Raw genomic sequence first — 27,486 nt, 5'->3', positions numbered from 1 at the left:
ACGAATGTGCGAAACCAGCGTTGTTACTTGTTTACGACAGTAAAGTGTGCAAAAAGTGAAGCTTTTTAAAGCAACCATTTGCTGACCTTTAAATATCTGAGACATTCAAAGTAGCAGAGCAGGTGAACTGCACAAAAATATAATTTGAGATCATTTAAAGGACTGAAAGAGAAAATCTGAAGTGACAAAATAGTAAAGCAGAGCTAAATTATTTCACCTGATCAAAGCCTCAATAGATGAACAATGACTATATGTCACAAATAGAAACTTTAAAGGAGAAGATGTTACTTTTTTAAAGGTTTTTTACAGAGACTTGATAAGTCAGGTACAGTTAAAAGAAATGAAAACTAAAAGTTGCCTTAAAGAAATTTTATTTACTGTTCTGCTCGGGATTATTCCAAAAATGTACAATAGGAAATGTGAGATGCACGACTGAAAAGAAAGATGGAAACTATATACAAAAACGTCTCAGAACAACCAGAGCACACTTCTTTATAATAAAAAATGTTCCTCCGTCCATATTGTACATTACATTAAAACTGAATGTGACAAACCTCCTCCTAAAATAAAACATTAACACCACATGTCACAAGGCAAAAAGCAAAGGTGTCCAACATGGGATAAGCTGAGAGAAACTGCAGAATGTGACGTTCACTTCTCCTCCTTCCCCTTGGTTTTCCTGTACACCATTTCTCTGAAGCTCGACAGGATCTTGCTCTCTCTCTTCCTCCTCTCCTCCTGGTTGAAAGAGGCCAGAGCTCTCTTCTCATCTGCGCTGTAGATCTGGTTTTCCTTTCTCAGACGCACAGCCTCCATACGACGATGTCTGCACAGTTACATTAGACATTTATCAGTATCACAAGAAGAACCACAAGACTGTCGGAGACAAATGTAAAGAAACATCACGTACCTGCTGCCGCTCATCACGTAGCCAGATTTCTCAAAGTCTGCAATCTCGTCACTGGTGAGACCAATCTCTCCTCTTCTTGGGATACGTTTGCCTGCTTTCACATACTCTGCCATGGCAGCACCTTCACCTGGCAACAGGGCATGACCAAAACTAGAAGAAGAACAGAAAACATATTAAACAAACATTTATACACGTAAAAACGTCATTATGAGTAGAATCTGTGTGTCTCATCCTGTGTGTATCCTTTCCGTAGCAAAGTCAAGATCTGTTCCTACAGCTGCTGTCAAATTAAGAAGCCAACTTCTATAAATTAACCGCATTATTAAGAAATCTGATTATTATTAACTTGATTAATAGTTTGGTCTGTAGGATGAAATGTGTCAGTGTTCCCATCACAAGTTCTTCAAACTGTTCAAAACACAATTATCTGCATCTATGTGTTCAGTGAAGGAGAGTGAAGATTAGAATCACGATGATGAAATCTGCAGTAGAAATAAGAAAAGTGAATGAACAAACAAACTCACTCTAAAGGCCTGTCGTCCTGTGACATGTGTGTGAGTGGAGCTTCAGGACCGACCACGTGCTCGTCCATGCAGCTTTTCTCCACCCAGGTCACCCCGCTGGGATCCTCCTCTTCCTCCTCCTCGGACTCCTCGCTGCTGGAGCTGCTGGACTCCTTGCGGCTCTTCTTCGCCTTCTTCTTCTTGGACTTCTTGGACCTGTGTGGGAACATTTACAGTCTAATGAATCCTCATGTCCTTTTCTGTGTGAATGATGCTGGTGTCTAGCTGCATATCTCAACATACTTTTTGCTCTTCTTCTTCTTTTTCTTCTTCTTTATTTCTTCTTCTGAAATATAAAAACAACATAGTTCAGCTTATAAATCTGAAGAAAAAAAAAACATGTTGAGCTGTTTTTATATTGTTTTGTCTTTTACCATCTGAGTCTGACTCCAGCTCACTGTCCTCTGAGTGCTTTTTGTTCTTTCTCTTCTTGGATTTCTTCTTCTTCTTCTTTTTCTTCTTCTTTTCCTCTGTAAATGACACACCTGTCAAATATAGCGATACGCAGTATGACAGTTATTGATTCACGTTGAAACGCTGCGGCTCTTTACCTTCTGAGCTAATTTCTGAGCTGCTGTTTTTCTCCTCTTCTTCAACTGGTGTGAATTCATCAGAGCTGGAAAAAACAGGAAACACTTAAACCTTGTGCACAGTGACCTTCTGTACGAACAGTACTGCAGAAAAATCAACATCTCCCACTATAAAGGAGAGAAACTGGACTTACTCCGGTTCTTTCACTCTTGGTGAATATCCCCAAACTTCAGGGCACCCTAACTCACCGATCCTTTCTCTCTCTTGCAGACGCCTGTAACAGAAATACAGACATATGCAGTAGTCTTAACAAATATCTGATGATATTATAGATTAAAAGAAATAACGAATTAACAAGTGTGTGTATATAAGTATTTATATACTTTTCTTACCTGGCGATAAAAGCCTCTTGTCTCTGCCTCTGAGCGTCGTCCCTCTGCTGCTCGTAGTAATATTCATCTTTGGAGCTGCCGTGTTTCCCTGGACCGTCCCGCTGCTCGGACCAGTGGTTGTGACTGTGTCCGCCGTTGGTGCTGTTGTTGTTCAGACGTTCCCTAGACCGGGATCGGGACCGGGATCGCGATCGGGACCGAGACCTAGAGCAGGACCGACCGCGGCGGGGGCTTCCGATGCGGATCCGTCTGATGTTTCTCGCCTCCCGGAATCGACGCTCTCGTTCCTCCCGTTCCCGCTCCCTGTTACGCGGCTTCGGGAGTTTGGGACCAAAACTATCCGGAGACAGGCTCCGCTCGCGGCTGTCGCTGCGGTGGCGGCTGCGGGAGCGAGAACGAGGTCTCCGGGCCCGAGGACTCCGAGTCTCTCCGCCGCCGTCTGAGCTCGATCGATCCGACAGAGGCATAACTACCGACAGCTGTAGACTCACTACGGACTTATGTTGCGCATTAAAGATAAAAATTGATTTTGAGGGAGGTCATCAAATAAATAAACAAGTTGTTCCGCGGTTGTTTCGCGTCTTTTCTGTTCTACGCAACCAAAGCGTCCAATAACAGGAAGTGATGATACGTCCGTCCCCAAATACAGACCCGTCCTAACGTGGTAATAAACATAGTTCCGTTGATAGAAAAAAATCATATTGTTAAAAATAAATACAGAAAAAGATGGCAGGTGGCAAATAAATAAAATATTTTAATGCTCCACACTTTCTATTTGTTATATGCCTTTAAATGTATTATAAACTAGGGCAATAAACTTTCAATGACTTGTTGACTTGTACTTGTCAATACTCATAGACGCTGGGATTAGGCCTTTACAATACGAACAACAGTTTTCTTCTGAATGTGTAATCATCTTCATAACAGAGCTAAAATATACAGAAACGTCCAGTAATCCGATAAGGATAGTGAGTGTGTTTTGTGCTGTGACTTGTAGGAATTTATGTTTATACCTACTGAATGTATAACAACGTAAAGCAGTCATACAGTATTTAAGGTGTAGAATCGTATTATAAAGAAAGAATAAGAATATCCAGTGAGACAACCAGAGCCTGAGTAAAGTCACGGGTGCTTTAGTCTTATTTACTGATAAGACTCACATGGAATAACGAGACTTTTATTTTGAAGGCGAACCGGTAGTTATTTTGACTCCAAACCCGGCGTGGAAAAAGTAAACAAATTTCAACTGAAATAACGACCAGGGTCTATTTCATTAATGTTTCTGAATCAAATATGTAGTTTGTCTTCTGTGTGTGATATGCCTTGTAACGCTGCACAGATTGGATTTGGTGGTTTTTACCCTACACGATGGCGACTCCTTGTGGCTGCTCAATCAATGATGATGCGTTAGTTAGCGGTGAACATCAGGGGAAGCTGTCTGTTGTTAGCCATTGTTTGTAGCCACATTAAATTATTACTGTCGGTGGGAGCAATTCTATTTAGTATTGGTAGGAAACACCAACTTTACAGGTAAATAGAATTAATTTTATGTAAAGCGCAAAACTTTACGAGCAGCATGCATTCACTGCGGTCATGTCGTTGAGCTAACTAGCATGCTAACATGATGCTAATAATAGGCCGCGCTGTCTTTTCATTGAGGAGGAAGAGGGAGGCAGCTAGCATTACCTTTGTTGATAGCTAACAACAGCGTGTAAACACATAAACAGCAACTATAACATGTCACAGCACCTAAACCCCTCGTAATGCTAAGTAAACGTGGTTTCCTGCATGTAAAATAGTATGCGTGTTTATTATGATAGTTACCTATCTAAACTTTGACCAACTGACATTTAGCAAACGTCAGCTAAGCTAACGTTATAGATTTGTATCGTGACCAGCCAAACTAACAAACTTAACATCTGTTTGATTTTCATTTTCATGCCCTCACTCTTCCTGGTGGCATCAAATGATAAATAATCAAATAAACCTTCAGCTGCAACCCTAGAAGTAATGTATAAAGTGGTGAAATAATTATGTACATAATGTTTTGTTCCTATTCTTATATGTAAGTTAATCTAGCAAGAATCATCCCTGACTCTTAACCTCATCCATTAGTGATCGTTACCCTCAATCTTTTTCAAGACAAACCTGAAAAAGACACAATACTGCATGCATTGAGTAATGTACAGGGCACTTTTTGTGTTTCCAAAAGCAAAAACATATGCAGATAACATAAACAAATAGAAGAAAGAAATAGTACATGACAATCTTTTCAACTTGAAACAAATCTAGATTCACTATTATTATAGTTCAATACATGAACACATGGTGCTGGTGTAGTCATGTTTCAGCAGTCACTGTAATCAGGACCTGGTGGAAGGTGAGAGGAAGTCCATGTCCAAGTTTTATTGTTCAGATTTAGTTTATAGTTCCAGTTTTAACTGGTGCAACATTGACATTTTGGACTTTGCAGTTGGTGCCGTTCTTCATACAGGAAATGTCATCTGAATAATGTGTCCATCTTATATATATTGGAGGATAAACTAAGTATTGGAAACTACAGTCACACGATACATTGGTCAGACCAGTAGTAGTATATTTAATATCTGTAATTACTTTGTCTTTTTTGCAGACATGCCAAGTCTAAAGCTGATATCTGCCACCGACACACAGTATTCAGCCGCTGTGCTGAAGTCAATGAACGAGCAGAGGAATCATGGATTGTTTTGCGACGTTACCATCATCATACAGGACAAGAAATTCAGAGCTCACAAAACAATCCTGTCTGCCTCAAGTTCATATTTCCATCAGCTTTTTAGTGTAGCTGGACAAGTGATTGAGTTAAACTTCATCAAGGCTGAAATCTTTGAACAGATTCTCAATTACATTTACAGCTCCAAGATTGTTCGTGTGCGCTCTGACATGCTTGAAGAGCTTATAAATGCTGGACAGATACTGGGAGTCAAGTTCATTGCAAACCTGGCGTCACCGTTATCACAAGTTAAAGGTCTGCCTGGTTTGTCTAAAGAGGCAGAAAACAAAAGTGACCCGTCCACAGAGATGATGCCAATCATCACAGAGTCGTTCTCAATATCCGCAGAAGAATTTAATCAGACAAGCAGGCATGCAGGTAATGAGGAGGACTCGGACAATGATGTTATGTTTGTCTCACAAACAAAATCTCAAGCTAGAGCAACTAGTAAAGAAGACAGATCTAGTGAGGTCATTGATTTGGTTTCAGCTGATTCAGAAAATGTTGAATCAAATCAAAATCAAGAATCAAATAATTTGGTTGTGAAACAACAGGAAAAACCTGCAGCCCCCTCGAAAAAATGTGGTGCAAATCCTCCCAGTGTCAGTTGTCCTAACCCCAGTTTGCCAGACAGCAGCCCTCTGCGCAGTCCAGACTCCAGCTCCAATAACTCGTCTTCCCCTGCCAGAGTCTCCTCAGGAAGTGCTCCCACAACACCAGCCAGGTCAAGCAGTTTCACCCCCGAGCCCTCGAGTGCCTCTCAGTGCTCTGAAAGCAGCGATATAATGGGAGTCCACAAGAAACAAGTCTCGGCTTCAGCTCAGCTAGGGGATTTCAAAATAAGGCTCTTGGATGTTTCTGAAAGCCCAACTAATCAGGCAAACATTCCCAATTCAGCTGTATCAGCAAAAAAGACAGTGACACTCAACACAGCCACAGAGATGGCTTCCATTTCTTCAGGCTGTAAAGTTTATGCCAATATTGGAGAAAATACTTATGACATTGTCCCAGTCAAGGAAGATCCAGGCGAAGGAGGCTCTAAAGCCAATAAAGGGAAACGATCGCTAATGGCAACACCTTTGAAACCCTTCGACAAAACACCTACTTCACCAAAGGTCAACTCAAACAAGAAGAGGGCAAAGACGGAGCTTGAGGATCACTACGAGCTGATCATGGATGGGAAGACTTTCTACGTGTGCATCGTCTGCAAGCGCCCCTATGTCTGTCTGACGAGTCTTCGCCGTCACTTCAACACCCACTCATGGGAAAAGAAGTACCCGTGTCGCTACTGTAACAAGGTCTTTGCCTTGGCTGAGTACAGAACTAAACATGAAATCCACCACACAGGAGAAAGGAGGTACCAGTGCTTGTTGTGCAATGAAATGTTCATCAACTACCAGTTACTCTCCACACACTGCAAGCAAGTCCACAACCAGGATCCGAGCGGGAGGAAGGAGAAAGATGATGCGGACAACAACTTGTACCGTCTGCTGCCGTGTAAAACGGTGCAGATGAAGCCGTACTCCTGGACTACAGATGGGCCAGGTGTCCCTGTTATCTCAGAGGACGGGAGTGTGCATCACATAACTGCCGGCGCCGAAGACGTCCACTCCTCCACCCAGAGCAGGATGCTGAACTGGGACGACATCTTTGTCGAGCCTGATGCTCACTTGCCACCTGACGGCCACACCCAACCAGAGTCCACCATGAACACTCCTCCACAAGGAGCCACAGAGTTTGACTTTATTATACCAGAGACATACTGAGCAACAGTTGCTGCTCCAGTATCTGTGCCTTTTAGGTGCCCCCCCCCCCCCCCCCATCATCAATATTCTTCAGTAATAGTTTACGGTCACATTAGCCTTTTTATTCAAGAGAAAGTGGTGCAATATTGTACTAAATGTGTGATAAAACAAGTCCAAATGGTTAAAGTTGATCAGAGGTGATCTCGGGGCTCTGAGCAGAGCCAGTAGGAAATTGCACCTGAAGTGAAAAGAGGTCATGGCAAATAGCTGCAGGACGGAGATGTAATGTGAACGTACTTTTTTAGGCAGAACACTGCTTGTGAGAAAGCCTGCATCTTTTATAAATAATCATAGAAGTGGTTCGCACCCAGTGCAGGAGGTTTTATGAATGGGTTTCATACACAGGCACATGTTAATCAAAAGCTGCTCCAGAAAAAAAATCCGGTTAATTGCTAAATTTGCAGACGTAAGTTTTGAGCCTCAAATCTGTGTCAGACAGAAGATTCAATTTTCTTACTGCTTCAGCAGTAGCTTTCTACCTTTAGGCCATGTTACCTAAATCAATTAGTGATATCTATCATCTAAGCTCCATTTCATAAAATAGAAACAGGGTTACCTATTTAAGAGTGTGAAGTCTCAGCTGATGTATTTGTGTATGATCAGGTGACCGTATGGTCTTTGGTACATTTTATGACTTGTATAATGTACAAGATGCTCCCCATAATCCAATAGAATAAGGTTGTTTGAATCTTCAGTCCTTGAACTGATGCTTTAGTCACGAATCTCGTCCATTTCTGGACAGAGATCATCCCTGGTTCTCATTCGAGACCGTTTTAAACCTAATTATGAACAAGAGAATGTAGATTATGACCTGAAATATATTTTTTCAATGTGTGTTGGCAGGCCCACATCTGGGTATTGTGGCAGGGAAGATATTCAATGCTTATTTAATTTTTCAGTGGTTGAAACAACAATTATGAGTTAGTTCTTGTCCATTGAACACCTCCTGTTTTATTTTGATACATGAAATATTTTTATTTCCTGCAGCTGCCATGTTATATATTTTTTATGTACTGTTATGTTCATGTCAAAATCTGCCAGCTACAGAGTTGGCTGGAGATTTTGCACACAAATGTGACGATATGTTTGACATATGCTGATGATTTTTTCAGTCCGTACAGATAGCACTTAGCTTTGGGTAAAGCAGTATTCTTTTTTGTGTACTTTTACGTTTTGTGTCAGAAGGTAGTGATCAGTCCGTATCAGTGAGGAAGTAGTGCTAACATGGGACTCAATTCATGTCATTCAGTTAATTCATGCAGGTTTTGTTTTTTTTAAATAAACAAATTAACATTTATGTGGGATGTACAGTATACTGTTTATTTCTGTTAACCACTTTTTATTATTTTTTTTTACCATTTCAGATGTATTTATTAGGTTTATAGAGGTAGACAAATATTCAGTTCTACACAATTTTCAATTTCTGTCAATTAGAAATGAGAGTTATCTGATGGTAAATAAATTATTCTTTTACTACTTTAACTTTGTCTTTTACTACCAGAATATAAACATTTCGTATTTTATTAAGTGTGCTGTGTTGTTTTGCTTTCAAGATTTGGCTTGGTAATAATATTCGGCAGTAACTCTACAGCCAATGCGAACCTCTAGGTGGCGCTAGAGGAATGGTCAAGACAGCACAGACCATAGGCTTCATTGTCCACTGAAAAAGCTGCACTGTACAAAATTTTCATTCTGGATTCATGTAAAACAAAAAATACTGTGTCAGTAAAACAAAGCTATTTTAATGGCAAGACAAGAAAGGAGCTTTATCGGCTCTTAAGAATGTGTTTAAATTATAAAAAGCAGTGATTAAAGCTCACAGAGACCACTTTCATGGACATGGATCAAGTTTACACATCTGCCAACAGTTCTTATTCTGTGACTTCCCATGACGTCCTCTCATGTCAGTGAATCCAGCACCGACTGTTCACGCTCAGCCTTCTTGATTATTCCTGACAAAGACGACACGTTTCAGGTCAGAAATGTGACGTTACCACTAACAGAGATATACAGCACATATGTTTGACTTTGCAGACTTCAGTGAAAATACAATAAATAGCGTTCAGAGTGTAATTAACTGTTTCTTCAACAACTACTGTAGGTAGAATAGCTTGTTACTTCATTAACTGCTCCGAAAAGTTCACCACACATCGATCAGGATATTCTTAAACATAAAGTGAAGAGTTGATAAATAGATACCACGATCTGTTTGAATACCTTAGTCCTAACTGTACTAAAATCTGTATATCATACTGCTGTACATACATTATGAGCATGTAATACCATCATTGCTGCTAGCTTTGTCTTTGATAATGTACACTGACACTATTAACCGCTAAAGAAACTGTTGCAGGGGTCTACGCCTCTGCAGTTTTTAATTTTCTAGCTGATCTGCAAAGACACCAAAGCTTTCAGCTAACTGCATTAATCTCACATGAGGCTCGCACCTGTGCTAATCAGTGCAGATTCAGGAGTTTTCATCTGTACCACTCAAGGCAGGAAGCATTTACAGTATGTACTAAAGAGAGGTGAACATAAAGCAAGAGCTGTACAGGATCTGTCCAGGTGACAGTGCTGCAGTGCTGGAAGTCCGTTTGCATTAAGGCAGATAGACGTGTAAACAGTCTCGGCTTTAAACAGGTTGTCTCTCATTACGTGTATGTGTGCACACGCACCAAGCAGGCCAGTGTGTGAGTGTTGCCCAGGGAGACACATACTTGCTCCCCAAGTTTTGGGCTGTAGGTCAATGTGCTCTGTGGCTGCTCAGGGTCCTCGTCCTCCTCCTCAACTTCCTTTAACACAACGTTTGTGAGGAAAAGCTCAGAGGCATTGTGCATTCAAACCACTTATTCTAACAACACCTGTTAACACTTCAGGTGTTTTCCATCCTCAAATCCATTCCTAGGGGCTGTACGGCGGGGGCTTCTCGTCAGGATGGTTGTGAGGAGGTGAGTAGCGTGGGGGGATCATAGTGGGCCACAGGTGGCTGGATCCAGACTGGGAGTCGTCTGACAGGCCTGAGGAGTCAGGGAACAAGTAGGAACCCTGCAGGAAAAAGCAGTTATTAGACTGGCAAGTTTAACAGCGTGATTCAGAGTGAGCAGATAAACACACGTAATGTAGCTCCATATTTTCATTTAAATACAGAGACTATTTTTTTTCTGTCCACATTTTTAGAGATTATTTCCCTCTATTTAATTTAGTATTTCTCTTTCTTAACTTTTTATTCTTTAACATGCCTGGGAACTTGGTGTAAACCTCTCCTTTAATTCTTGTAATATTTAGAGTTTCTGTCCAGAGGGTATAAAAGACTCTTTATATCTGTCACTTCTAGCAAATAGGAGTTAAAAACCAATTTATTGTACATGTTTAGAATAGTTTGTGGTGTGACAGTGACAGAAGAATGACAACAGATAATATAAAATCAAACCCACTGCTTTAATGAATCAATAATCATTTAGCATTTTATGCCGTGCTGCAGGTGGAACTTTACCTGCAGGTCGTAAGCAGTGTAAGGCGGCAGACAGGGGGTGGTGTTGTAATATGAGTTGATGGAAGTGGTAGGCGGAGGAGGCTCTGAGGGGACTGGAGCTGTGATGGCCTCAGGTTCAGATGCAGTTTCTGTGGCAGGAGTCTGACAAGAAGTATTTAGTATCTATAAATTTACACCCTCCACACAGAGCTGCGTGAGTCACATGTGCAGCAAACACAAAGAATGCAGCATTTCATATTTTCAAACACAGAACAGTCGATCAGTAGACGTACCATGTCTTTAAAACCTCCCAACACCGCGGCAGTAATTATGCCCAGGAAGAGAGCCACGATGTTGAGGATGGTAGCGGACCACAGGAGGTGATAGAGGTGCACCACATCCTGGCAGCTCCTCACGTCTGTGTATTCGTGGTAGCCCCCAATGACCTCTACTCGGCTAGACCAGTGGGTGGGACAAAGAGGGAAACAGCCTATGGTCAAGCCACAAAAGTCACAGTGACAGTGTTTTTTATCAATGTAACTACATCGACCACAGCAACAGGCTCTGAGCATAGACACAGTGACAGACATAAAAACAGGTTTGATTTATGGTTGTTAAAGTTCAGATCTGAGGGTAGAAACCATTGAAGGACATGGATGAATGTTTGTTTAGGCACAGACAGGACATGCAGAGTAGATGGCACCTTAGAACACATCACTATGTTTCAGTATGTCTAAAACTCTACATAATTATTTAGGTTGACTTAGGAACAGCTGATGAAAAATGGCCACTATGGATCTAGAAAAAAGGGACCTACTTCCAAATCATGGATGATTTCCTAAACTTTTTCAAAACATCTTTATTCTGAAGTCCCATAAGAGGTTGTTCTCTGAAACAAAGGTTAAAAGAAAATAAACAATATTCCAAAAAAATAAAAAGGAAAAAAAGAAAAGAATTATCTCCCATAAAAATGCCACAGTGTTACACATCAAAAACCAAAACATTCAAAGCAGCAGTGCAAAGCAAGTAGCCACTGATTCTGAGGTTTTGTCAGATGCTCGAACACTTTGCATACTCACTTCCCGCAGTGGTAGAGGTCACAGCAGTAACAGGTGTTGCTCTTCACACGCAGGTTACAGGATGTGCGAGATGACGTCTGACAGGGCACCTGAAGGTCACAAATGACTTTATAGTTACCTCACTTACTGGCTACATGCTTAATGACTGCACGGACACAGTACAGGTCTATGATTTACATTGAGGTGGAACTGATCTTATGTCTGTGATTCTTACATCACGGTCAGATGCTGTCTCACTGGAGTGGTACTCACAGCGACCAGCGTACAGAGGCCTGAGGTCCTGCAGAACAATAAACACTTTTATTAATATTAAACAATTAATTACATGCACAAAGCATAGTAAAAGCAGTAAACCAGCAATTAATACATCAAAACAAACTAGCATATGAAAAGAAGCTAGACATACAGATAGAAACAGAGTTTCTGAGTCACTGATGCGTCACTGTTCCTGAATTGGCTGCATCATTGAATAAAATGAGTGTGTGTGCAGACTAAGGTCTGCTGGCCTCATGGGCAGCGTTGCCAAGAAAAAACTTCTACTAAGTACAATTCTTGAAAATGGCTAATTGGAAGAAAACGTTGCAGTGGGCCAAGATGCACAAACAGTGGAACCAAGTCTTATGAGCTGATGAGTTCAAGTTTAAGGTGTTTGGATCATAGCAAAGAACACACAGTACAGAGCTCAAACGCAGAGCTCATGAAAAGATGCCAGTCCAACACCATAAGTGAAGCCTAGTGGTGGAAACGTGATGATCTGGTGATGCTTTGGCAAAGGCGGAGTGGGTGATCTGCATTGTGTGCAGGTCATCCTCCATCAGCATGGATACCACTCCATACTGGGGAGAATGCCACAGATTTGTCATTTATTGCTGCAAAGAGCATAGTTTTGACCCAACATGTAATTTGATTTGAACATTATTCTTTGATTAAATATGCCTAAAAAGGATTTGTTATGTGATCTGTTTACAACCCTTTCACTAAAACCAAAAAAACATAATAAAAACACAAATGTAAAGCGGTTTCCAAACCTTTTCTTGTTAGTGCATTCTATGCAAATTCGCTTCTCTTCAGCCTGTAAGGATGTCATTTTTCTTCTCCTAATTTTCTTTTATTCAACAGTGTGTCTCTATGTAGTTTGATGCAGGCAAAAAAAGAAAAATTGCCATTTTCCATTCACTGTCACAACCAGCTAATAAAAACCTTCTGATGCGGCTGATCTCCTTTTTCATTCAAGCATAACTTAATTTTGCATAATTGTTTTTAGAGTGCATTAGTGGTTATTAATGGTTTGGGTCATTTAGAATATTCTCCCTCTACCGCAAAATATTTTTGTCTCACTGAGAAGGGCGTGGCAGCTGCTACAGCAATATGTGAGCAATGTCCTTGCAGAAGGGCATACATTTTACTATATGTGTGTAATGCATGAGTGAGTATAATAAGCTGTAATGGGGATGGCATTGATTAATAAGTTTATCAGTCACAGCGAAAGTGTTATTCATATACATAATTTATTAGCTTAGTAAATAAGAGGAAGCTTTACTTACAATGTGCCTCGCAGCAAAAACTCCATCGACAATAGCGCAGCAGAAGGCAGCCACCACCCCGAAACTGATGAAGACAATAGATGCCACTAACTGTGAGACAAAACAGAGGAGCATCTGCTTCACCACTCTGGCGTTTTGTTTTTTATAAAGACATGAAACTAAACATAAATATGCACTATGTTGATGTTTCTATCACTTTCAGCTGTATTTGGTTAAATTTGATGAACACTGATGTGTACCATCCTGCACATGAGACCCCTCTGATTTGGATGAGGGTGGAGGAGGATGTATGATGGGTAGAGGACAACAGTGACAGAGTGCTTTGCTTATCACCCATCTCCAGTGGTTTTCATGGCTGGCATGGTGCCTAGCTGCAGTGCAACTCTTAATTTTCCCCCACTTTCCCAACTCTCCTCCTTTTTCTCATCAATGACAGCATGTATTCAATTACACGTCACCCCACCCTGTCTGCAGACACCCCAGCCCACCGCACAGAGGTGGTGCAACTGAGACAGATTCAGTAGTGAGGGGTAACAGCGATTTGTGACTATATCACGATTTCTATGGCCAGATCACCCTTAAAGTCTCTGGAAACATATTTCCTCCACTAGGTTCTTTCCTAAACAATATTATTAATTAATATATTCATTCACTATTTTCTTCTCTTTTCCATACTTTTCTTTATTATCAACATAGTTGACAGTTTAGTTGTACTGGAAATGCCATAGTAAAAAATTACGTGTCTCTACCACCTCAAAACACAACAAATGTCAACATGTTTACTATGTAATAACATTTTATGGGAAACAACAAATCAAAAGCAGTCTAGCATACGTGCCAAAGCTCAGTTACTTGTGTTACACAGCCACAGGCTGCAACTCCAGGCATCTGAACTCTGCTGCGTTATGGGAAACTGTAACACGGTTCAAACTCATTCTTCATTTTAGCTCTGACAGACCCTGCCTGACACTTTCCACCTGCTCCCATCATCTGCACTTTCATTCTCCAAATTCCAGTGTGGAACGTCTGTCCAGCTCCACTTACACTCTGTTTCTATTTCTGGCTGCTTCTCCCCCTGAAGCTCAGGATACTCTCTCTGTTGCACAGTGTAAACCTGCTCAGGCAGAGTGGGATTCAGTCTGAGCCGAGTCCGCTGCTCTTGTTGTCACATTACACAACATAATCAAGCTGTAGGAAAGTTGAAAGGTAACTGGGACTGATAATGAGGTTTAATAACAGTGCTCTGTCACTGTAGAGACAAGGAAACACCGAGCAGTGAAAGTGATCTCAATGCACAGAGGTAATATAAATCCTCTTACCATCTGCCTCTTGTTCTCTATCAAATGAGCCCCAATAATTCCCAGAAAGGAGCCAAAGCCCAGCTGAAAAGAGAGAAAATAGCTGTTAGGGCATTTATCTAATATCACTATCAAGCATTGATTTCATAGAACAGTGAGATAAATGAAGAATTAAGGGTTTCTGTCAGTGTAGGGAATAGTTTTAGCACATTTACGGCATTTCACCTATTTACATTTACAAATAACAAAATTGCATTAAAGACTCATTTGCTGTGATTTGAGGATTTGTAAAAAAAATAATTTGCTAAATTATGTTAAGACAACTCTGGTGAATTTAAGATTAAATTTGAAAGAAGCATCTTCAGATCTGAGCAGACGCCTTTCCTTTATGTAGAATACTAAAAGCCGGGTACTGTGAAGAAAACAAATTTATGGGCCGAGATACTTTGGCTCACTCAGCCTCTAATGACAGTGATACTGAATAATGAATGTGGATAAACTTCACTCCTCAGACACTTTCAGTAATTAGGTTCATGGAGTTCAGGAGTGGGAAGAGCTCACTTTCGGCTGCTCCTGCTCTTACATACAGGTGTGAACGTGCACTTACAATGACTCCTGAGTAGTAGCCACCCACTGTGATGTTCTGCGTCCTCGTGGTTGCTGCCAGGCCAAAGATGAGGATGAGCACAGATACGATGAGCAGCATCACTGTCACTATTATGGATTTTCTCTTCCTCCTTTTAAAGGAACCTTCAAGACAACAGATGAGTGAACATTACTGCGTGCGTCATACTGTGATGTGAGCAGTAAAGTGATATAAAATTAGAAGATTATCTAGAAACCGCCACAAGCACTAAAGTAATGGGAAGTGGTTAAAGAGCCTAATGACGAGGCTGGAGTTTCCGTGGTTCTGTCACTCTGAACTGCAGTGACTTTGAAGTGTCTCACACTAATGTTTTCAGTTTCCATGTCCATCTTTATAGGATAGGTCAAGTAAAATTATTATTATTTTTAGAAGTAATAAACACCCATCACTTCAGTGTTGGAGTCTTTTTCAATTGATCGGTGTCCAAAACTGTAATTATATGATGTCCTAGTGGCCTAGAGGTGGACATAAAAAGACACTGAAACATTCGACCACAACTGGACTGTCTCAAGGCTTTGAGACAGTCCACTTGTGGTCGAAACATCGATTGGATGAATAAATTATGGATGCTTAGTGTGTGGTTATCTTTTTTATTGTTTTGCTGCAGCACAGTGCCATGACCAGCATCTAGATTGTAGTGTACATTCACCCAACTCTAACTGCAACAACCCCCTCATCGCTTCCTCTCTCCCTCATATCCAGCTTCATCTTTATACAGTCTAATACATGAATAAAAGGTTTGACTTTGAAAGGTCCATTGAGGGGAGTACTTCAGATGACTTGTGATTGCTTCCTGTTTGTCATCTCCAGTATGAATTGGCCAGGTGGTTGTATATTTGTGAAGTTTTTATTCTGAAATCTAATTACTTCGGTTAACTTGTCAGAACTTTTTGAGCTCACTTCATTTAACACAACATACTACTAATAAAAAAAATCATACTGTATATATTAAACATATACAAATACACAGAATAAGAGGCAAATGTCCCCAAACAAAGGTCTCAATCACAAAAGAACACATATTATGTGCTCCTGGTACCAGTACTTTTGCATTAAGAACAAGATTTTTTCTCAGTTTTACTCATCAATCAGATCATCTACTACATACAGTGTAAATATGATGTCATTGTGTATAGTTGTCAGTAAATTGAGTTATCATGTTCACAGCAAAGTATGTTTCTTTCTAATAGCAGCTATGAATGCGTCTACAGAGATGCCACCAGCCTTTCAACATAATGTCGCACATTACGTACCATTTACTGTGGTGTTAGGACATAAAAAACTTTCTAAAATAATATATTTAGATACATAATATACAGATATTCTCTCTAAGGCATTCAGCAGTGGTCAGACGAGTAATCCAACCTGTTGTACTGCTGTACGCCAGAACAGATCGAATACATGGAACATATAGTCCATCTATTTCATTAATTCCTTTTATTCTGTGGCCTTTAGACAGCTCACAGCAGCTTGCTAGAGAATCATACATCAACCAAGTCGCCTCTAAGTTTGGTTTTATTAGTTTGTGGATACGGGGAGTTGGAGGCCACAGACAGACAGACTTCACTGCTGCTGAATACTGATGCTAAAAAACAGTGCTCTCCTTTTGCGACTGAGAAAACAAGGACATCTCTCGTCACTGAGAAGAGAAAACATATGGGTTCTGTCAGATTTTATCATCATACTGCCTGCATAATAAAGGACACAGACTCTGAGGTTAATGATCTAGAAATACAGTATACATGCTGCTTTGCAGCGCTGGGAGTTATATTACAAAAACAATTACACTGTGACAAGACTACGTTTCCTGTGGGACTGTGTTCATTGTAACACTCTAGATGTTTTCTTTCCCTGGTCTCAAATGCTAAATTACTATTAAATTAAGCAATGCATGTGGTTGTTTTGCATCAGTGAAATTGCCAACTAAAGTCTCTGTTTTGCCATCATATCACATCTCTGTTTGAATGAGAGAGATGAGAGACAACATTATTTAGGTAGAACATCATATGAATCTTCATATTTAATACTTCATACTTATACTAAAATATCACATAAATGTCATAAAACACTTTTTACTTTCTGATTATCTTTACAATTTCTACAAGGAAGTACTGATGTCTCAGGTCAAACTCATTAGTTTGATTTGACTGTTATGTGACTTTCTTTAAAACACACGGAGTCAGAGGTAAACAGTCAAGTTAGTAGAGTGTTTTAGATTTACAGTAAATACTATTCATACATCTGCATTCAACATTCCTCAAAGAGAACAAAGGTTAACTAATTGAAAATGAATCAATCTGCCCAGTTCATTGATGCTCTAAAAACAGGGTTCGCATAAATTTAAGACTTTTAAAGGCACTGAGAGCAATTTAATATCCACTTCACAGCATCATATTAAAAACCGGAGCTGACAAGAATTAAAATTATTTAGCGTTTGACTTTACTGACATTTACATCATTACTGTCAGTACCTCCCATTTAGACATAATTCTCATTAAACACAACCGGGCATTGGAAGGATGCAAGGACGGATGCATTATCCACTTACAAAACAGCTAATTCACTTATGAATTTTACATAAGCTTGAAGTTTTTCAATGTGATTTCTGCTCAAATCACACCCAAAAACACTGCGTAAGTGATGTCACTGCTTGGCAGGCTATAAATAGCATGTGTATGACATTTCAGACTTAATTCCTTACAAGATTTTTTGCAGAAAGTAAAGTTTGTGTCTTTTAAGCCTACAGATACCATGAAAAGTGTTCACTTTAAGTTCTAAAACACTGCCGTGCAATGCAAAAGAAAGTCTGCAGCAAACTTACATGGATGATCCTGGAGTTTGTGTCACAACAGCAAAACTTCATAGTTGAATTGAGCAGTCTACTACGGACTGGATTCACTGATTGTGATTTTTTTTTTTTATTGCTCTAATTTTCATGGTAGCAGTCAAACACCCTGCTGAAATCTGTGTTAGGCAATTATCATGAGAGCCAAGCATCCAGGCTCCTGGTGGTGGTCGACGTCGCCGCACCTGCAGTGACGTGTTGCGGCCTGGACCAGAACAAAACACGGTGTGTGGTGATGCAACGAGTGTTTCGTCTGCTTTTGTACCAGGGAGAAGGCTGCTACTGGTTTTCTAGCGATCACTGCATGGTCAAAACATTAACCTTTACATAGACGTACATTTAACAGGCGCTCAACAAAAGCCCTACAGCGTAGTGAGAGGAGGATATTATTTAATTGATCGAACCTGCTGCAGACGCGCCGCTGACCTTGCACACACACCTACCCATGTTTGTCTCAGACAGAGTCAGTCCGCTGGATTGAAGGCTCTGAGCAGGTGGCATCCTGGCTGCAGGATGTTTGTTACCGGAGCCCCCTGCACGGTCCTCTTGCAAAAACAAACAAACAAACAAAAACCAACAATCACGACTCACTACTAATCCCGATATACATGGAGGCTAACTGTGGACAGTCGTGAGCTAACGCAGACGGTGCGTTCACTTGCTGTAGCATTCTCCGGCAGCAGCCCTTCGTCCCCACCGAGTCCGTCTCCTTTGCATCCCCGCAGCTGCGGACACGTCTCTCGGTCTCCGTCCTCACGGTGTCTCGGTGTAAGACAGAGGGTCTCCGGTTGCTGCTGTGTGTTGTATGTGCGCATGTCACACGCGTACTCTAAATAAGAAGTACTCTGATTACTTTAGTTACTAATACTCGTAGTGAAGCAGTTACGTTACTTCGCTATCACCTAATTTACCCAGTAACGTTAGCAAGGAGGTAAACGTTACACCGCCCGTTACTCTCTGTTGAAACCGTGTTTAACATTGATATTATTTAGTATTTTCCCACCCGTTTCTCACAGTTCAATTAATAACGTGAATAATATCACAATTAGGTTAAAGTACAATATAAATATCATATAAATTCCAAATAAACTCACCGAGAGACAATAAATCTTCCGCCATTTTCATTTTTAGCTAACTAGCTAACAACGTTAGCTTACAGTTTAGCAGAGTTACAGTTTTTAAGTTACAACATAAGCGACGATAAACTTTAAACAACTGAACAAAACCAACATAGGGCTGATTCATTTCAATAAAACCGTGAAATGAGCCAGGTTTAACACTATAATAAACAAAATAATGTAACGCCAGAGAGGAGAGTAACTGTAATCTGTAACGGCCCCTAGTGTTTCCAATGGAGGTTCAGTAACAGCAGCAGTAACACACGAGTTTAATGTGTTTTTACAGCTCTTTGTGTTTGTTAAGGGATATAAAACCCAAAGGAATAATACCAACATATTTAAGAGTAACATTTGTTTTTGTACTTAACAAAAAAAAAAAAAAAAAAAAAAAAGTATGATGTTACAATGATTATTAAGTTGTAGATATATGTTATGGATAAATAAAACAGAGATAGATAAACTACATATAAACAAAACCTGAGTACAGTGCAGTAAAAACCAACATACCGTAAGATTAAGAAAACCTATATAATCATTGTAAAACACTCTTCAGAATATGACAAAATACATGAACATAAAAACACAGTAGTGTAAATAAAAACATTATTATTATTATTATTATTATTATTATTATTATTATTATTATTATTACAGGAGTTTACACAGGACTTTAGACAATGGATGCATTAAGAATAACTTAAGACTCAGACTGTTTATAAAGAGGATTTTTTAAAAATAAAATAAATTCTTTCTTTCTTTCTTTTATCCTCTAGTCTATAATAATCGGTGATCAGGAGCGCCATCAACTGTCGCAAGTGCAATGTTGCATTCAGGAGCAGTTATGGTTTTTATGCACATTTCTCTGTGGTTTAAACATTATTTATATCAACATGTAGAACATGTTGATTACTATATTTAATTTGTTAAAATACATCATTACAATGTGAAAACAAGCAGAAGAGCATTTTCCAAACATTTTGAGGAGGTAGGAAGAGTTGGACACATGGCCTCTGTATGTATATGTTCACCACCAAATACAGCTCTGCACAAATGCATGTGCATTACTTTATGTCTAATAGGTAAAACTTATATATTTTATGCTTCTCACTCTGCTTTTGTGCTGCCCACAGTAATTTGAGCTGACATTAAGGGTGACTTTATTTAGTAGATGTTCTTTACTGAACTCTTGTGAAACTTGCAAATATCCATTTATAACTAGCAGCGTCTGAGATTTCTTTTTGGGTGTTCAAGATGTTAATAAGTAGGCCTATAGAGGGAAAAGTTGACAAACTATAATAAATGAAAAATAATATCCTTATGTGTGTTTGTGTGTGTGTGCACATATACTGTATACATACATATACTATACATAACATCCATGCAAGACAGTGAAACTGTGTAACTGTGAATATGAATAAAGATGAAACAAACAAGCAAAGTGAGCTCCAGGCTACTCTTATTTAAAACAACTTGTGATCTTATTATTTGAGAACATGTAAAAGAAAATATAGATCACTGAAACACAACATCCACAAAGATGGCAGCACGTATTTCACAATCTCTGGTCTGAAGACCTAGTTTAAAGCTTTATTTAAGTCTCGTAACTGAAAGATTGGATGCATGTGGGGTTCACAGAGGCCCTGCAGCTCAGTTTTACCCTGAGCTCCCAAAGCACGTGTGGGCACTAATATACCATTGAGACAGACACTTGTTGCAAAAGGATTTTAAATGACAAATGCGAATCCAACAAACAGGAGCGTGAAATTGAGGCCTTGCATAAGAGGGCTTCTCCTGGCTGTTGTTGTTTCTCTGTATGTCCTTGTGTTCTGGCCTTTTACTGTAAAAAATCCACAAACATAAACACACAGACATAAACACATGCACGTTGTTTTGCCGCGCAAATCTCAAAGAACAGATTTTTTTCCATGACGCAATTTCTCTTTTCATGTGAGAATAAGAAAGAAAAAGCACCCCCCCCACACTTTTACATAGGGTAACAAAGCGATACGTGACCGGAGTGCAGACCAGATCAGGGATGAGGACTACTTGAGCTTCACCAGAGGAAAGCAGTTGCTGCACGACTATGAGGAGTTGGCAGCATGCATGCATGCATGTGCAGGGGAAACTGCGACCAGTATTTAATATATGATGCATTTGCTTCATGCCAAACGTCCGATTAATAATAATTAATCTACAAACGTGAGAATAAAACAACTTATAGCTCCCAGAGCACTTTGTGCAGTACAGTACTGGACAGTGATTGACAGCAGAGTCTTGTGTTGAGATGCGCTATAAATATTGTATTCAGACTTTGCTTCAGCTCAGCAGACAAAGGTTTATGGTGTGCGTGTACAGAATGCGGTGTTGAGCTGCCAGGCTGCTGCCAAAACGTTTCTAGGACCAAAAAAAAAAAAAAAGAAAAAGAAAAAAGAAAAAGCACTTTGCATCCCACCCCCGCTTTTTCTCTGTCCAGCTTTCATTCACCATGATGCGCGGCTAGTTGAAGGAGGTTCTCCACACCCGGTCCCCTCTGCATGCCTTAAACTTTCTAATGAAACCCCCAAACACTTTTTGACAAATATTATTTTTTTCTCTAGGGGTCAAGAGGGGTTTTCGACACATTAATCTGCGTTTTTATTGAAAAGAAAACTTCAGGTATGTCCGATTTCTCGTTGGAATTCTCTTATTTCTAAAACTTATTGTCAAGTCTGTACAAATGTTGTTTGCAAATGTAGAGATGATTCAAATAGCACGGTATATGTGGTTGCTTTAACGAGTACCTTTTCTTTTTGTGAAGAACATGGAGCCCGGTTCCACAGAGGGAGGAGCTGAAGAGACGCTCCTTAAAAATAATCCAACAAATCTTGTAAGTTCTGACATTAAAACAACAACAACAACAACAACAACAACAACAAAAACCTTCAAAATCACTTTATTCGTTTGAGCAGGTGCAGCAATGAAGCCATGTTTGCTCTTGCACTAAGGTGTACAAAGTGTAATTAACTCAGTATTAATGTGGTTTTATTTTATAAGGCACAGAGCTCATAATAGCACTTTGAATATTTTTAATATGACATTACTTTAAAGGCTGAGCTTTTATAAGTGAAGCGACTTTTTAATGACACTCTCAAGTTCCCTGTGGCTCCTCTGGGATGTGTGATGCTGAGAGTCAGTGAGTAACATCTGGCTGTGAGACTGACCCTCCAGCTCTGCTGTCTGCAGCTGCTGCTCCAAGCAGGAGGGTCTACTCACAGGAGGTCAGCTCTCCCAATGAGTGCCAGAAAGGTCACCAGCGGGTTTATAATTTGCAGAAACAGGGGACAGGACCATCAGTGTGATTAATATGCAGAGCACTCTCTGACAGTTTATGTTGTCGGTCATACTCGGACCAGGAGGCATGCCATTTTTTTCCCCGTGATTTGAAAAGAAAATAGATTGACTGCAGAACTCAGCAGTTGAGAATATGTGTGGTGAGGGCCTTTTCTCTTCTTCTTCTTTCCACCAGCCTCACAAAGTGATACTCAAACATGGCCAAGAGCTGGAGGAAGAGCAGGAGGAGTTGGCCGAGCACCAGCCTCTAGAGCAGGAGGACCTGAACTTTGAGAGATGGAAGCGCAGGCCGTTACCCAAAAGGACGCTCCACCAGAAAATAGACGACTTGAAGAAATACCTGTGGAATGCGGAGACCAACGAATTCATGGGCCGTTCTGGAAAGAGCTGGAGTGAGTTGACGAAAGAGAGGTTCTGTGTTGTTTGGGTATGGGGAAGGATGTTTGGATTATTGCAAAAGTGCATTATTTTTTTTTACTGCATGTGTCCAATAACTGCACATCTGACGTTACAGTTCAGTGATTCTAAACAAGCTTAAGAGCAGATGTGGTGTTTGAATGTCGTTAAAAGATGCACTCAGGGATAGTTTAAGGGGTGAGAAATGTCTCTCCAGTCCAGTGACTCTGCTCACTGTGCTGGGAGTGTGTGTGTGTGTGTGTGTGTGTGTGTATGTGTGTGTCCTCATGCTCAATGTTTACATAGGTGCATGGACAATTCAGAGTGTCCCGACAAAAACAGACTGCCTGGGGACGTATCCCCAGCGGGAGTGCACTGTTCTGGGCCTCGCATTGGCCAGGAATCACATTCCTCTACATCTTACCATGCTCTCCACAGCCTCTTTCCCAAAGCCTTCACGACCTCATCTCTGAACTTAACATGCTTATGGCCCCTCAGTTGCAGTAAAACACGTAGAGATGCTCTTGTCTTTTTTCCACAGAGCACACTGCCAAATCGAGCCCTGGTGCAGGCAGACTTTTTTGGCACAAGTGCGTTTTTGGCTCAAGTTTGTTGAGTCAATGATGATGGAGCAGCCTCTTGGTATTCCAGGGTAGTTACTATGTGACGCCGTTGTGCCCCCTCCCTCAGCTCCACTGTACACAATAGCAAACATGATCCAACTGAGTGTAGAGAGAATATCCAAGGAAAGTGTGTGCTTCTTGCATAATCTGCAATGCTGGATCCCAGGCACGGCTAGGAGCTCATTTCAGCTGCATAACCAGTGTGCGCACACTTGTGGAGGAGAGGGGCCCATGTGTCTGCTGAAGAAAAGGCCCAGAGTGGAAGTCTGTGCTGTGTGTCCTGTGAGATGAGTGTGTAACAGAGGACACAATGGCAGAGTGGGGTGATGGGGGCTCCTTGGAGCTGGCCGGGCCTCTATGGCTGCAAAAGACCTTCACTACGATGGCAACCGGAGGTTCACAGTGTTCCTGAGTGAAAGGACAGCTGGGAGAATTCTCACTGAGCTCAAACAGAAAAGCCTTTGTGGCTCCGGGGATGCAAGGCTGGCTGCAGCTAGTCCCCTGTGAAATTGCCCGCACAGCAAAAGCCATTTAATTTAGGACACGTTTGGCTTGATTAGTGGCTAATGGACTGTTGATTGAAAAATGCAGAACAATGCAAGTTCTCAGGGTTTCTTTGTTACGGGGTTATCAGCTCAGTTCAGTGGATTTTATATAAAAATGACTGGAGGTCTGTGCAGTTCCAGACATGGGGGAGGGAGCAGGGCTTTTGTACAAGCAAACAAATTAGTGACCATCCTGATCAAGAACAGTAGCTCTGCTCGATAAAGGCTGCACATTATTTCTCTCCAATCGGATTGGAGGCATGATTTGATTAGAGGTGTGTAGTGTGTTATGTAAGCTACTTGCACTAGAAATATGAAACCTAATAACTCATGTTTTCACTTGTCTTTTAGGCCTCATCCTGCTCTTCTACGCTGCACTTTATTTGTTTCTTGCAGCCATGTTTGGCGGCTGTATTTTTTGCCTCATGTGGTCTATTAGTCCCTACCATCCGACCTATAATGACAGAGTGATGCCACCAGGTAAATATAGCCCCAGTCCTACACACTCATCTCTGTGCTCGGCTGTTTTCCTGTCTAGTAGTTGACTGTCTCTCGGTCTCCACTGGCAGGTATGACGATGGCCCCGCACCTAGAAGGACACGACATCGCCTTCAACGCCTCCGATCGCAAGTCTTGGAAGAAATACGCCAGATCTATGGATGAATATCTAAGACGTGAGTCAGAAGTGATTGTGTGGGATTATGTTAAAGTTGGTGGGGGTGTGACGAGGATGATGAGTTTGTTTAAAATGAAACGGGCGTGCTGTGAATGAATCCTCAACTTCACTACCTTTGTCCCCTTTTCTCATTCGATTCTTGCAGGGCATGCTGGGAAGGGAAGCCTCTTTGTGGGCAGAGTGCAGCCATTCAATACTCTTTTTTTTTTTCACACTCCCCTTTTGTCAAGCTTCCTTAATCAGAGGCCTGAGTCTGGCAGTTGCAAAGCTTTATTTATGTCCCGGTCTCTCATTCTTACTCTTTTCCTCTCTGCTTCTTTCTCCCTGCTCTGCATTTCCAGCATACAACGATGCCGCTCAGGAGAGGAAGAATGTTCCCTGCACACAGGACAGATACTTCATGCAGGACCACATTGAGGAGAGTGCGGAGCGGAAAGCGTGTCAGTTTAAGAGGTCCTGGTTGGGGGAATGTTCGGGGCTGCATGACCCCCACTATGGCTATTCTCTGGGAAAGCCGTGCATCCTACTTCGAATGAACCGGGTAAGATGAGTGTCACCAAAAGCCGTCAAATTGTGCACTTTGCAAAGCACGACTTTGTATATAAGCACAAAAAAACCCCAACACAACAAAGAAGGGCAGACAGTGTGTTACTGTGACATCTTGTGGCCATTTCAGGGACAGGCTAAAGATAGTTGAAACTATTTCTACATTACGGTAGTTCATATTTTGAACAGTAAGTAGGAGACAAACAAAATGGTTAAATGTATGTTTCTGTTGTATTGTGTGTGTTTTACGCTGTTCTCACTCTTTAATAGATTCTTGGATACTTACCTGGCCAGGGCAAACCAATAAATGTGACTTGTGGAGTAAAGGTCAGCAACTGTCTTCTCAGCTATAAGAAATATGTGTGGAGATGTTGTCTGACACACGCATGAATGAAGAAAATCTGCTTTTCTTTTTTAGAAAGGATCACCAGACGCTTTGGGAGAAGTTCAGTTTTTCCCTAAAAGCATTTTTGATCTGAAGTACTACCCATACTATGGGAAGCTCAGACATGTGAGCAAGAGTTTCATCACTGTGCAAACCTTTACTTCAGTCTAAAGTAATGCTCGCTCTGTTCTTACTTTCAGTTTCTCTTCCATGTCAGGTAAACTACTCCTCACCGGTGGTGGCTGTACGTTTTGCAAGACTGCAGTACGACACTCCGATCCATGTACAATGCAAATTGAATGGAAAAGGAATCATCAATGATTCACCCACTGACCGATACCTGGGCAGCGTGACCTTCTCCTTGGAGGTCGGCGCATAAGGCGAAAGGCCAACAGGATGCTCATGTGACAGTGGAGCAGTAAAATGTACAAGTAAAAATGATGTTGAACCATTGTTTTCCATGAAATATGTAATTTCCCTCACCTCATCTTTCACTCAAATATCAATGTCTTCTGCTGTGAAATTCCTCAAGCAATGGATATTTCCTCTTGCGCTTCTGTTGCATCTTTGTACCTTGAGCGTGCTACTGCAGCCACAACAAACAGTGCTGAGCACAGGACGAGCGCACGGAGTGAGTTACAATTCAATTCCTGATATTTTGTAATGATTAGCAAGATTAATCAAACTAAATTACACTCTGCCCAATAGATAGCATTTCTGGCTATGCAAATCAAATGATGACTTAAAACATAAATAGCTGATTAGAACTATTGTTTTGTCAGGTTAGTTAAGGTTATGTTTGCACATTTTGTGTGACAAAGTGTACTAATTTGTTTTGAATTATATTTTTCAACCATGTATTTTTGAAGAATTCAAAGAAGTATCATGCAAACACTGAAAGCAGGACTTGTACTGTACTTACACAGTAAATAAAAGACATAATAAATGATGGCAAATACACTACTACTATATTTTTGTTGAATAGAGCAGAACTATACATTTATGATAAAGCCACATCTTGCCTTCTTTTGTAAAAACATTTGCTTCTGAAAATGTAATACTACACAAGACTGATCAATAAAGAGACATCCTGTACTGTGAAATAGTTTGTGAAATGTCTGTACCATTTTAAAAAGTATTTTAACTATTTTGTGTTCACATTAATCCTGCCAGAACTGTGCTACTAAACCTGGTATCATGTTGTATTTATTCCTCTTATAGTTATGATAATAAATACAATGTTCTGGTATCTACTGTAAGTTTTCTTCCACAAGACTAATACACATTAAAAAAAAAAAAAAAAAAAAAAAAAATATATATATATATATATATATATATATATACTATATATATACACTATTTTAACTTAAACTGCCTTTTGTCAGTTTCTCTGAGAAGAAAATTACACATTACTTGCTGTAAAAGATGAGTAAATACAAATAATTTTTATATTCTCTGTAGTGTTTTGTACTCAGCTGCATGTAATATGTATTTTTAGATTTAATATTTTGTTTATCAAAGATCTAAAAGATCTTTTTGGGCTCGTAAAGGGAATATGTTCACATGATATGTTTAAGGAAACCAGGTGGTTCATTTTGCATTTATTACTTTTACAAACAACAGGTGCTGTGCTGTGTGTGGAACATCAACAATGAGTAATTAAAGCTAATAAAACACAGATCATATGTTCATGTTTGAACTAGTTCCAGTAACAGGTTAATGCACATGAATCAGTGTGACCTCTGGGCCAACTTGACTACATGCCTGTAATAGGAGGAGTGACAGTCATGCCTCTGTGCGCCATTACACGTTACAAAAAGCATGTTGTTGATCAAAGTTGAATCCAGAGTTTGAGCCGTCGCAGCAGTGTGAACGTTTACAACCAGTAACCTTTGGATTCAATCCCGTGACGACGGTCCTGTTCTGCAACTTTCACAATAAAAGCAGCATTCAGGCTGTTGAAAGAACGACAGTGATACAAAACAAGAACGAAACTTTATTTAATTTGTTCCCCACTTGTGTTTAACAAG

General features: G+C 40.4%; 4 protein-coding genes across 8 annotated transcripts; 2 read left to right on the top strand and 2 right to left on the bottom strand.

Moving 5' to 3' along the window:
• Positions 1 to 337: 337 nt before the first annotated feature.
• On the bottom strand, positions 338 to 3,026 carry nkap (NFKB activating protein). The gene is made up of 8 exons (XM_026357020.1): positions 2,397 to 3,026; positions 2,198 to 2,278; positions 2,025 to 2,089; positions 1,848 to 1,943; positions 1,717 to 1,759; positions 1,435 to 1,629; positions 911 to 1,060; positions 338 to 826 (listed from the first exon to the last, which is right to left on the bottom strand). The coding sequence occupies exons 1-8, from the start codon at positions 2,861 to 2,863 to the stop codon at positions 652 to 654; spliced, it is 1,272 nt and encodes a 423-aa protein (XP_026212805.1). The 5' UTR covers positions 2,864 to 3,026; the 3' UTR covers positions 338 to 651.
• A 594-nt stretch (positions 3,027 to 3,620) lies between these two features.
• zbtb33 (zinc finger and BTB domain containing 33) lies at positions 3,621 to 8,435 on the top strand. Its single transcript, XM_026358253.1, has 2 exons — positions 3,621 to 3,926; positions 5,029 to 8,435. Exon 2 carries the CDS (start codon positions 5,031 to 5,033, stop codon positions 6,912 to 6,914), a length of 1,884 nt encoding a protein of 627 aa, XP_026214038.1. The 5' UTR covers positions 3,621 to 3,926; positions 5,029 to 5,030; the 3' UTR covers positions 6,915 to 8,435.
• On the bottom strand, positions 7,206 to 19,180 carry tmem255a (transmembrane protein 255A). 5 transcript variants are annotated; one of them, XM_026358254.1, is made up of 13 exons: positions 18,932 to 19,180; positions 18,535 to 18,666; positions 18,281 to 18,382; positions 14,954 to 15,096; positions 14,368 to 14,430; positions 13,049 to 13,138; positions 11,719 to 11,784; positions 11,505 to 11,593; positions 11,243 to 11,314; positions 10,719 to 10,881; positions 10,447 to 10,587; positions 9,815 to 9,998; positions 7,206 to 8,905 (listed from the first exon to the last, which is right to left on the bottom strand). In XM_026358254.1, exons 1-12 carry the CDS (start codon positions 18,960 to 18,962, stop codon positions 9,855 to 9,857), a joined length of 1,236 nt encoding a protein of 411 aa, XP_026214039.1. In that variant the 5' UTR covers positions 18,963 to 19,180; the 3' UTR covers positions 7,206 to 8,905; positions 9,815 to 9,854. The 5 variants fall into 5 exon arrangements, with proteins under 5 accessions (XP_026214039.1, XP_026214040.1, XP_026214041.1 ...); XM_026358255.1 differs by lacking the exon at positions 11,243 to 11,314 and having other exon boundaries at positions 10,719 to 10,887; XM_026358256.1 differs by lacking the exon at positions 11,243 to 11,314.
• A 2,254-nt stretch (positions 19,181 to 21,434) lies between these two features.
• Positions 21,435 to 26,693, top strand: atp1b4 (ATPase Na+/K+ transporting subunit beta 4). Its single transcript, XM_026357231.1, has 9 exons — positions 21,435 to 21,610; positions 21,753 to 21,821; positions 22,461 to 22,677; positions 24,201 to 24,329; positions 24,419 to 24,523; positions 24,867 to 25,066; positions 25,342 to 25,398; positions 25,490 to 25,582; positions 25,674 to 26,693. The coding sequence occupies exons 2-9, from the start codon at positions 21,756 to 21,758 to the stop codon at positions 25,833 to 25,835; spliced, it is 1,029 nt and encodes a 342-aa protein (XP_026213016.1). The 5' UTR covers positions 21,435 to 21,610; positions 21,753 to 21,755; the 3' UTR covers positions 25,836 to 26,693.
• Positions 26,694 to 27,486: the final 793 nt, after the last annotated feature.

The sequence above is a fragment of the Anabas testudineus genome, chromosome 10 (genome assembly GCF_900324465.2).
Source record: "Anabas testudineus chromosome 10, fAnaTes1.2, whole genome shotgun sequence".
NCBI classification, from domain to species: Eukaryota; Metazoa; Chordata; class Actinopteri; order Anabantiformes; family Anabantidae; genus Anabas; species Anabas testudineus.
This window is presented reverse-complemented; position numbering and strand designations above follow the sequence as displayed.

Coding starts and splice junctions, on each gene's coding strand:
- nkap (XM_026357020.1), bottom strand. CDS start 2,863: ATGCCTCTGTCGGATCGATCGAGCTCAGACGGCGGCGGAGAGACTCGG. Junction 1,944..2,024: donor CTCAGAAATTAGCTCAGAAG/GTAAAGAGCCGC, acceptor TGTCATTTACAG/AGGAAAAGAAGAAGAAAAAG. Junction 1,630..1,716: donor AAGAAGAAGAAGAGCAAAAA/GTATGTTGAGAT, acceptor GTTCCCACACAG/GTCCAAGAAGTCCAAGAAGA.
- zbtb33 (XM_026358253.1), top strand. CDS start 5,031: ATGCCAAGTCTAAAGCTGATATCTGCCACCGACACACAGTATTCAGCC.
- tmem255a (XM_026358254.1), bottom strand. CDS start 18,962: ATGAAAATGGCGGAAGATTTATTGTCTCTCG. Junction 13,139..14,367: donor TAGAGAACAAGAGGCAGATG/GTAAGAGGATTT, acceptor TTTGTCTCACAG/TTAGTGGCATCTATTGTCTT. Junction 11,594..11,718: donor AGACAGCATCTGACCGTGAT/GTAAGAATCACA, acceptor TGTGACCTTCAG/GTGCCCTGTCAGACGTCATC.
- atp1b4 (XM_026357231.1), top strand. CDS start 21,756: ATGGAGCCCGGTTCCACAGAGGGAGGAGCTGAAGAGACGCTCCTTAAA. Junction 22,678..24,200: donor CCGTTCTGGAAAGAGCTGGA/GTGAGTTGACGA, acceptor CTTGTCTTTTAG/GCCTCATCCTGCTCTTCTAC. Junction 25,399..25,489: donor ATGTGACTTGTGGAGTAAAG/GTCAGCAACTGT, acceptor TTTCTTTTTTAG/AAAGGATCACCAGACGCTTT.